This window comes from Protobothrops mucrosquamatus, unplaced genomic scaffold (genome assembly GCF_001527695.2).
Source record: "Protobothrops mucrosquamatus isolate PMUCROS unplaced genomic scaffold, P.Mucros_1.0 scaffold2185, whole genome shotgun sequence".
NCBI lineage: Eukaryota > Metazoa > Chordata > Lepidosauria > Squamata > Viperidae > Protobothrops > Protobothrops mucrosquamatus.
The window spans coordinates 102,132-113,100 of record NW_015388278.1 but is presented as its reverse complement, the minus strand read 5'-3'; the positions used below and the strand labels follow the sequence as shown (position 1 = coordinate 113,100).

Here is a 10,969-nt window from a genome sequence, read left to right as displayed (position 1 = left end):
GTTTCCAAGTTGAGCCATGCTGGCTCAGGAATTCTGGGAGTTGAAGTCCACGAGTCATGAAGGGGCTAAACTTTTCCCCATGCTGGCTGAGGAATTCTGGGAGTTGAAGTCCACGAGTCATAAAAGAGCCAAGGTTGCCTACCCCTGCCCTAAACCATGGCTGGGTTTAAGCAACACTTTAAGTTGAAGCCAAGACACCCCTGCATGGCTTCTGAATGTAGTCTGTTACTACATTTGCCTAGATCCAATCCACTTTGTTTTAGTTTCTAATGGCCCCATTACCTGTTTGCTCATCACTTGATTTTCTAGGAGACAACGTGTGAAATATAAATACATGAGCCTGCCAAGAGTTTCACATAAATTGAGGATTTCTCATTAATCTGAGTGTTGAGGAATTTTCTATACAACTCTTTATGAATGAGGATACTTTTCCAGTGCTGAAACTAGTAGAAGACAATCAGGTTTTATTGTACTGGGATCCATTCATAAATTGAAAACATTCAGAACTTTGCATTGCCATGATTTCCTGGTTGGTTCAGGTCTTTAGGACTGTAAACCAAATTCAAATATTCTGGATTAACAAGAAAGTACTGCATTCCTTTTTTAATAGTATACTCATGAGGAAAATATCTGATAGAAAATAAGTAACTGACAGATCAGTGATTTCATCCAATTTGTAGAGGATTGATTTATGGTTTGGTAATCTCAAGGAAAGCAATTTAATTTAGCTAAAGTCAATTGAAAGAAAGCTCTGTGCCCTACTATACCACAAATATTAACAAATTTAATAGCAACCCTCTTTTCCCAAAGTTACTCTATTGAGTCTAAGGTAGAGAAAGACAATTTTGAACACTCAAAATGCATTATAATTCTCAGCATTCTTGATGGGAAGGCATAAATTAAATTGGCATTAAGTCAATAAAACTCAGCAGTATAGCTAGGCCTGTTGGGGAAAGACAGTTATATTCAAACTTTAAAAAGTAAAAATTAGAGTCATGGCTTAGATATAAGCTCCCATTGCATCAATGGAGTCTTTATGTTACTCACAATTTCACAGGACCACAATCATTCCATTAATAAAAAGGTGAGGGTCAAGTTAAAAACCTTCATGTCATATCTCTCCCTCTCAAATTTCTCTATTAGCTTACACTGCAGCCTTGTCAAATTTATCTTCACAATGCAGAGTTATTCCGCAATAAAAAAGCTGACAATTAAAAAAAGCACTTGCAATGAAAGCCGGAACATATATTAATGGTTCTCTATTGTGGGATATATTGCAAGAATGTTTTTACGCCACTGATCATTACAAAAAGAAGGACTAGATAATTTGAATTAAAATAACAAGATACAACAAAACCTTTAAAAGAGTAAGAAATCAAATCTGAATAACATGAAGGAGTCCAGTCCCAAGGGACCCCAGTTCTACTTCCCATAGAATCCAATGGGACAGCAATCACCTTGGATGGAAGTCTTTCCATGGTTTCCATCTCTACAGAGTTTGACCTGATTTGAACTTTATTGACCTTCCTGTTGTGACCCACTGAAAATGCGGACCTTTTGTGATCAAACCGCCAGCACAGAAAACCACGAAAACACACTCTAAAACTGGAGAACTCCCACCAACATGGTGGAAGGTCCTCAAACATCTTCTCCATGTTCACTGATGGAGACAGTATGTATTTTAATGGTGGGTATTTGCTGGTCCTTTGGGTTTTCTCCTGATGTGCTTGCACAGCAGCACTCTCTCAGGAAACCTTTGCTTTTCACTTTGGCCCTAGAACAGCTGGACCTCTCTTTCGGAGCACTGCTCTTGGTCGACATGCTTTGCACGGCTGAAAAAAGTTTCCACTCACACACGCCATCCGATTTGGAAATTTTGTAGAAGTGTTCTCCAGAGCCAACAGGTACACGTACGATATCTTTGGGAGCTTCAGCAACGTGGTTGCTTGGTTGATTGAGAGTGAAGCTCAAGGAGTATTTGTTGGAGGAATACTTCCTGCGGAGACACTGGGCTCTTAGGACATTTTGGAATGCTTTTTTAAACTCTTGACTCGAACAAGGGTAAATGATGGGGTTGATGCAGCTGTTTAGATAGCCAAGCCAAAAGGCAATTTTAAAAATGGTATCGGAGGGCTTGCTGTCAGGAAAGAAAGCACCTGAAATGGAAACAAAAGCAAAAAGAAAAGAAAAGAATGTTAATGGATTTATAAGCAACTTTAGAGGATCAAGGGGTAAGAAATCAAAGTGATTTCCCCCCCCCCCCAAATTTCTAATTGTGAGTCATTATGAGTCGTCATTCTGGACAAAAAAAAAATGTATGTGGAGTCCTTGGTGGTTTCTGAGCTTGGTTGTTTGGTTGCCAACATTTCATTACCTGACAATGTAATATCATTAGTATACGCTGCGTCTTAGCTAGGTGAGTAGTGTGCAGTGATGATGTTTCTTAGTTGGGTAGTGAAATATCTTCAAGAAAACAATCAAACTCAGTTAGCACTGATGATATTACCTAGCACTGATGATATTACCTAGTTTAGGTAATGAAACATCTGCCAGAAAACAACCAGGCTCTTGAGAGCACCAAGGATCCCTCATTTCAAGCTTGAGCTATGAATATTCTCCTTTATTAGTAATAAGCCCTTGGATTTATGGGAGTCAATTCTGAGCAAACTTGCACGGAATTGTGTTGTAGAGACAGGTTTTATTTCAGAGCATCACTTTTCCTTTAAAATCTACCCGGTGCTACCTTCCCTGTGTGATGTATCTGCACACCTATCAGAAGAACTTCCAAGAGACTTGGAAGGAGAACGTGAATATGAGTTCAAAAGAAGCTGAATTGGCTGGAAGTAATTTTAGATGAACAGTACATGACCTGCTTATCTGCTTACAGGCAGGTTGTGGTTCTGAACTGCTGCCCAATTGCATGAATCATTTCCAACATCTGATCTGTGAGACTGGGATGACAGTGATGGAGGATCAAGCTTTGCAGGTGATCCATTGGGTTGCTAGTGGGAGGGGAACATAAAGCAGCGTAGCACTATCAATCAACCTGGCTAAGATTGCTTATGTTGAGACACTGGTGTGAAGAGAAACATAGGTGCTAATCCCCACATCTTAACTTGTCCTGCAATAAATGACTGGTACCAACCAGAATTTTGTTACTGAGGCTATTCAGGTGAAGCAAATATTTCAGAAACATCTCATAGACTGGAGGAAAAGATGTTAAAATGGCCTTTTGGATCATTCAGACTAGATGTGTCCTAAGTAGTAGACGTAGAATAACATTTATCAAACATAATATACAAGCAGAGAAATACATTTGCAGAGCACAGCAATAATGGCCAGATAGATCTACCGCTATAATTATTTTGCTTAACACTGAGCTTTAATGTCTCTTCATATCTCAAATGCACAGGTCTGATATTGAAATCAATAGCTGAATTATTAGACTTTTCATTAGCTTAAAGTGAATAGAAAGTGAAATGGGGAAAACAGGAAGGCCAGGTTTTGGAGAGGCCAGATAGTCTGAAGTTGTTAAAGGTAAAGAGCATCTTCAGGATTCAGGAAACTGAGATAATAACTATTTACAGTTGTTTTTGCAAAAAAAGTGGTTAACGCTTATAGTAATTAAACTAAATACAAAGTTAAGAGGCATTCGGTAAGGCAGCTTTTAAAAGGCTATTGTTTTCGTGCAGTTTAATTGACTATTCAGTTTGAGCATTAATGGTAAATTTCAGCATTGTACGATGACATTCCCAAATGCTTCAAGTTTAAATCAGCATACAGTATAGGACACTTTAGAGAGTTCCTAATGGAATTTAATAATCATTCCTAATTTCAGCCCCCTTTTAAAAAGACTCTAAGGAACATCTGCAAACCTATTTTCATCTTTCCATTCTATGCTGTACAAACTGGACTTCTTAATCAGTTTCTTTCTATGAAACTCATAGAAATTGGTTGCTGGTAGCTTGCCAAAATAAACAGAAACGTGGTGAATTAATTTCATCTAGGTCTTGAAATGCTGGATTGCTTTCCTCTATTAAACAGGCCAAGAGGTAATATTTCAAGAACTTGGTAAGAGACAGTGGGATTTAGGGAGTTGCTATTCGGCAACATCTGGAACAGCTCAGGTGGCTGAATTAGGGATTTAAAGAGTAAAATTATCATTCTTAATAGGATCCAGAAACAGATGGGAAATCAATGAAGATAGTTTGGAGAATTGATCCCCTGCTGTCTTGGAGTCATCAACTGGATGTTATATTTTGCATCAGAATACGTTTTTATTTATTTATTTTTCAAATCCCACAAGTTATTTATTTTGTCATGTATCTGTCCAAGGTTTCTTACCCATCTTTATGCAAAAGTCTTCAGGCGATCTCTTTAACAACTCTATTAAAGCAAGACTAGAACAGAAACATACTATTATAAAATAGCAAAATCACAATTGGGATAGTTCACCATGACCGTTCATGGTTTAATGATATGCTTAAACTGATCAGAGGCCCAGTGGCTGCCTTTAGGCTTAATTTTAACCTTGGTAAGTTTTTTTGTGGCTTAGTAATGGTGTGTGAGCCCAAACTGTTCAGTTAATTCATGATTTAATGTTTGTAAAGGTAGAAAAAATGTGCTAATTCAGTAACCAAGTAGATTGCATTAATCCAGCATCAACACCAAGATATTAGGGGAATGTTGATTAGCCATGCAATCTGGAAACTTTTTAGCCTGAATGCTGAGAGCAAAACTTGGGTCTTCGCCTAAGCAAAGTATGGTCTTCTCCATGGAATTTATCCCCCTCCCAAAACACTTTTAAAATACTGTTATATTATCTTCGTTTCTGCCTGAGTTTGCATTGAGTGCTCAAGGGCAGCTTTTAACTCCAACACTGAAAGAAGTAATTATAATGTGGAAAGCAAAATGGCAATGAGCCAAGGCCGTCTTTCAGATTCTCTAGCAGGGGTGGGTGGGTGGGTAGGAAAGATATGTAGAGGTAAAGTAACTTGGATCAGAAAAATGGTTGCAGCTTGTTCTTAACACAAAATTAGCAATCTGTCACCCCCTCCCTTAATAACAGTGCCATTCTATCTTCATGTAACTAAAGACTAAGCTGACAGGTGTATCAAACATTTTGATTACATCTTTGAAAAAGAGAGAGTGCACTTTGGATAATTTGCATCTTGTAAAACACGATTATTGCAGCATTTTCCAAAGTGGGATCTTTCATGTGCTATGGAGTAAAGCTCCCACCATCCTTGAATGTCTTTAAATAGAATAGAATACTTTATTTGGCAGGTGTGATTAGACACACAAGGAATTTGTCTCCGGCACATAAGCTCTCAGTGTGTGTACAAAATAACAAAGAAGTAATAATCATAATAATGATACCAATAAGAGAAGATAGTAGAAAAGATGAGGATAATAGTAATACAGTCATACTACATGGGTAAATATGCTTATACATAAAACAGTATGTCTTGTGTCTAAATATATTAATATATAATATTAAGTATATTAAGATACTTCAGTAGTGACATATGTGGGCTCATACTTTCACATCAATGCCCTGACTTGCATACCTGTGTCAAATATGCATGTGCAGGATTATGGTAATTGTATTATGAAGTTAGCACATATGTGTGTCATTTTATTTATTAGATTTCTATGCTGCCTATCTCATCTAGAGGCGACATTTGATATTATTAGGGTTTGTTCCAGAAGCCATTGTCACCATCATCAACAAGAAATAGTGATTATTGTAACCTGGAGGTTACAAACACCATCAGGCAAAGTTGGAATATGCTTATTTCAGATGATCAGCTACTTAAGTGTCATAACTGGATTATATTTGAGAAGGTTCATCCAATCAATATTTTCCTTTTTAACAATCTATTTAGTTTCTACACCGGTTACACTTTGTACAACTCTTCTGTTTCTGTCTTGGCCTTTTCTGATACATTTTGATTAATATGCCAGATGATTTTCTCTTATTCTAAACTATAAACTTAGTTTATAGTCTCTTAGTCAGAAGTCCTGTGTGAATAATCAGACCAAAGATAACTGATTTAAATCAATTCAGAACATTAATTCAATTTCGTTTGGATATTCCAATTGAAAGATTTATATTTCCAAAACATTTTGGAATGTAGATATTTCTACACACGTAGACTCTCATCCAAATTGTCTAATTCAATGTAAAAATATTTGATTCAACATTTTGAATCACCTTCATTTTCAGATTGAATCTCAGAACTGAGATACACATAACTCCTAGTGTATCCTTCAACAGGTATTACTTAATATTATTAGTCCCTGAATTAAAATAATCCTTAAGATATGGCTATTTGCCAATATTGTTATTTGTAATTTTTTTCAGCAGTGTACACACTGATTGCTAGATAGATTTTGCAAATATTCTGCCATTTAGACAGAATATTGAGTATGTGGAAATGTAAAGGTTAAATGTTCTTTAACTGAAATACCTCTAGGTAGTCCTGTTTTCAAAAACTTGAAGTTTTTTTAAATATTACCTGCATTGACGATGTCCCAGGTGAACCTAGGATTTTTTTATAAATGTAATGCATGTAAGCTAGCACTTCATGATTGGATTTTGATGTTGATATCCAGAAATTTTAATTATCATATTATTCAATAAGAAAATAACTTCTGAACATCAGAGAAACATTCCAAATCCATGCATCAAATCAAACCTACTTTCAAAAAATTGCTACAAGAACATTCAGTACAGTCTGTTGTTCTGCTTCAGTTTTAAAAATTGATACTTTATTAAAAAAAAAGAAGAAACAGGCCTATCACAAAATGAACCACAAACCTCCAATGTTGTCATCCCTTTATGAAATATGGTTAGATGTCACATGGGGCATCCTTAGAAAATAAGATAAAAACAATGGGGGTATGCTATTTGACTAGCGTTACCCTCTAAGAAAGGAAGGTAAAGTTGGACAGTTGAGCAATTTTGGAAAAACGGGATATAGAAAGTTGGGAGGAAACTCAATAGGTTGTCTTCTTAAAAATGGGTCTTTTAAGACTAGCAATGCTTACCACAATAGCCATTTTGTGAATCAGTGAATCATTTTCTCCTAGGGGATAATTTCTGATATGTTCTGATATGTTCAAAAAGGCTTGACACCCTCCTTTCAATAGTTGGATCAATGTTCTTGTCTCAAAGGTGCTTTTTCAAAAGGCAACTGGACTTTCTTTAATTTTCCTTGGAGACATTTCACCTCTAATCCAAGAAGCTTCATTGGTTTTGGGTGGAGAAGATGGAAGGCTGAATTCTGACAGGATTCCTGTCAGAACCAAGCCTTCCATCTCCCCGACCATCCTCCCAGAACTGATGAAGCTTCTTGGATAAGAAACTAAACGTCTTCAAGGAAAAACAAAGAAAAAAGACCAGTTGCCTTTTGTAAAAACACCTTGGAGTCAGTCATGACCCGGATGACTGAGAATCTCCATAGACATCAATGTTCTTATTTCTAGCAGAAATCTACAGAAGAAAATGTAACTTTTCATTAGACAGATGGAGGGAAGGCTCCAAACTACAGATGGTTCCATAAAAACAAATGAACAACTCCTCACGCATGGAAAGCAAGAATATAGTTTCACTCAACAACAAATGTTGTCTTGATGGATTACTTAAAGACAATAATGAAAACCGTCAGATCATCCTAGACAGAAATAGGTGCTGCTTTTCTATGCGCAGAGATATTTTGGATTTTCCTAGGGGGAACATTTCAGGATGTTAATTGGCTCTGCCCCCACATTCTGCAGTTTAGGAGTGAAATAATCCTGAGAAAGTTTACAATTTGATTCCTGTGGATTGTGTAATCTGGCGATTGAGCATTTGTAAACTCAGAAAGGGGGGAGTGATGAACTAGTTCTGTCCTTCAGAGTGCAGAAAATCCTTGGTCAGAAAAGGCAGATGAATGTGAATTTTAAAAACACAATGTAAAATAAATGACACAAAACATTTGGGGCATATCCTAATGGGATTTCTATGAGTTGGCAGAATCTGCTTTGAGGAAACACAATATCATGTTCATTTTCCCTGTTGGTGGGCCAACAGATGGCCTGACTTTTTTTAATACAATAACACCTTGCCAGATATTTGGTCTTCCAGGAGCTGAGGCCCTTTATCCCTATTGTAATGAGCCAATATGCAGGCATTCTGACCTCTGAAAAATTATACTCTTCAAACAGTTGGATCTGGCCCAAGGGATCAGTTGGTGATCAGGTGTCAACTTCAAAGCAGTAATTAGGCATTAAAAAGTCGATGCTTCCTGACTTCACAAAGTGAAATGAATACAAGTTGTAATAACCTTTCCTAACCTTATGGCTACCAGACATATTTGGTTTCCACAATCTCTGAATAAGCATGCTCTTTGGCTAAGATCATAAGATATCAGGGCAGTTAAATTTAACCTATGTGAAATGCATTATTCTGGAGAAAGTTTTATAGTGATGCTTGGTGACACCCTGTTCTATTATGTCCAAGGCTTTGTTTTCCGTTTCATAGTTTACTATTAGAACTTTGGGATGAACCAATCCATTCCAGCAAATTTATTAACTAATGCCTGGGGAAGCTAAGTCTTTCTAGATTTCAAGTGATCTTTTTCACATTCTTACTTGTAGAGATAGTGTCCTGGAGATGACCTTGGAGAAATGGTTACAAAACAGAAGTATGCTTTAAATTCAGGAAACAGAGAAAGTATTAGAAAGAAGCTCATATTGTCTCGCCCTAATACCATGGTATATAAGGGAAGACACAGCCAAGCTTTCAAAATTGTGTTCTAATTTAATAATTTTGATAATATTGCGTAACCTATTTCGTAACAAGTCCTATAGTGAAGGGCTGATATTATCTATGGCCCATGTTGGTGAAAGTTGCTAGCTAGGTGGTAAGTCCAGTATTATCTGGACTTCGTTATACCTTTCAACAAGTGACCATTTTTGTTATAAAACAGCTGGAGTAATTTCCATGTTATTTTGCTTTCTAAGTGGAAAACAAAATCTGTCAACACTTCTCTTTATACTGAAATATATTCACTAAACTGACTTAAACACAAAATCCTAGGGGAACGAAGACTTGGCCAAGATTCAGCAGTAAACAGACCCATTTTTATTTTTGCCATGTTGTAATCTAGTAAGAAGAGAGATAGATAATATAATGGTGTTCAAAGATTTTAATATCCCAGTGAATTCTGAAGGCAGCTGTTGGGTCTATTAAAAGCTCAGCCAGACCCTAAGCCTTTGACTGATAATTTATCTTCAGCACTCAGGGTAGCTAACTTTGAATATTCGCCTCTTTTACAAATGCTGTTGTTTTTAACAGGTTAAGGGAGGCCATTTTCAATATAGGAAATAAAGTTACTGTACTGGGTTTCAGTGATAATGCAGAATATATTTCAGACTTTTTATTGCAGGTTTGTTATCAAATATTGTCAGATGTTTTTTTTCCTAAGGTTGCTATCATATATTGGCAAACTGTCAATTTTACTTTGGTTGGTTGTTGTTGTTGACTGCATATCCCTTTATTCTAATTTCCCATCAATTTATAAAGCCCAGATAAAAGTTTGCACAGATTCTAAAAGGTTCTTTAAAAAAAAGTGTTCACCACCAATGAAAGAGTTATGTATGTAATATGGTTTCTTTTCATCATGCCTGAGGTTTATAGATTAAAGACTTGGTTGACCAAATTGTTTGGCTCTAGATTTTGCATTTGTGGCTAAGCCCAGATAGATTTGCCTATTATTGTTTTCAGTTCTCTATCTGTGTGATAGAAATGATTCATTCCTCATGAGCCAAATTCACCAAGGAAAAACATTTTTCTCTTGTTTATGAGATTATGAAACTAGGGTTTCTTAATGGGTTGCTGCCCTCAAAACCTAGGCTAGCTACTTAAAATCAGGATTAGTTAGGCAGTTGTCTCCCTTTATAGTATGGGATTTTGTATTCATTTCTTGTTGGTAATATGGAGCATGTTGCTACAGTCTGAATCTGAGTAATTTTCATTTAAGGCCTATGATCCTACATACTTTGTTTAAATTACTAATTACTAGTGTCATTTTAATTTTAAGATTGTAACCCACCCAGATGGTAAGATGGGCAGCCAATAAATTTTACAAATAAAACAAAACAAGCAAAAACAAACAAATAAATAGCTATGTTGAACTGACCATATTTGTAGGGGGAAAAGTAGCAAGCAAAAGGATTGTGCTCATTGACATACCGTAATTCTGAATCCATTGGTCTTATGTAGACTAGTAGCAGATCAATATATATCATTTCTCTACACCGAGAATCCATTAAATTCAATCAATTCAACGGGATTACTTTCGTTGCTATGTTTTTATTGTACAGGAGGTTTATTGCATAACTGTATAATTCTTTGATTCTTTCTCTTTCTCCATGATAAGACTTTACTAGAATTACATAGTGTTTCAACTTGAGAGAGATTATCTTTATTTAGGACTGCAGTAGAATAGCAGCAATCAAAACTCTTCTGATTTGTATTCTAATTGAAACATGACTAACGGGACCTAAGCTAACAAAAATAGTAATGACTAAAACAATATATCAATCCTGGGCAGTGTTTGTGTTTGGTGTGAATCAAAGTTTAAGATAACTAGAAGGCTTATGTTGATAGAAAAACAATAGAAGAAATGCAGAGCTACGTAGATGGAGCCAGTACTAAAAAAAAAAAAGCTTTCAACACATCAGTATTAATTCTCTGTAGCAACAAAGTACAAATATTTTCCTCTAAGCTTTCCTTCTTCAACTGTCTTACACCCGAGGTAAACAAGAGGCAACTCAGAAAATGATTTATTAAATCATTCAGAGTTAGGTGTGGGAGAAAATTTCCCTAGTAATTCATCTTTGCTGCAACTTCTGGCAAACTTTAAGTGGAATCCTGAGTTAATGCCAAGTTTGTTAAAAATAGTGATGGCACATCTCCCAC

The 10,969-nt window shown here is 36.2% G+C and overlaps 1 protein-coding gene across 1 annotated transcript in view; it reads right to left on the bottom strand.

Moving 5' to 3' along the window:
• Nucleotides 1-452: 452 nt before the first annotated feature.
• Nucleotides 453-10,969, bottom strand: part of ADRA1A (adrenoceptor alpha 1A) — a 25,956-nt gene continuing 15,439 nt past the window's right edge. The window contains exon 2 of the mRNA XM_015824289.1: nucleotides 453-2,156. Within this exon, the coding sequence (XP_015679775.1) occupies nucleotides 1,639-2,156 (518 nt within the window). The 3' untranslated portion in view covers nucleotides 453-1,638. The remainder of the gene's footprint in view (nucleotides 2,157-10,969) is intronic.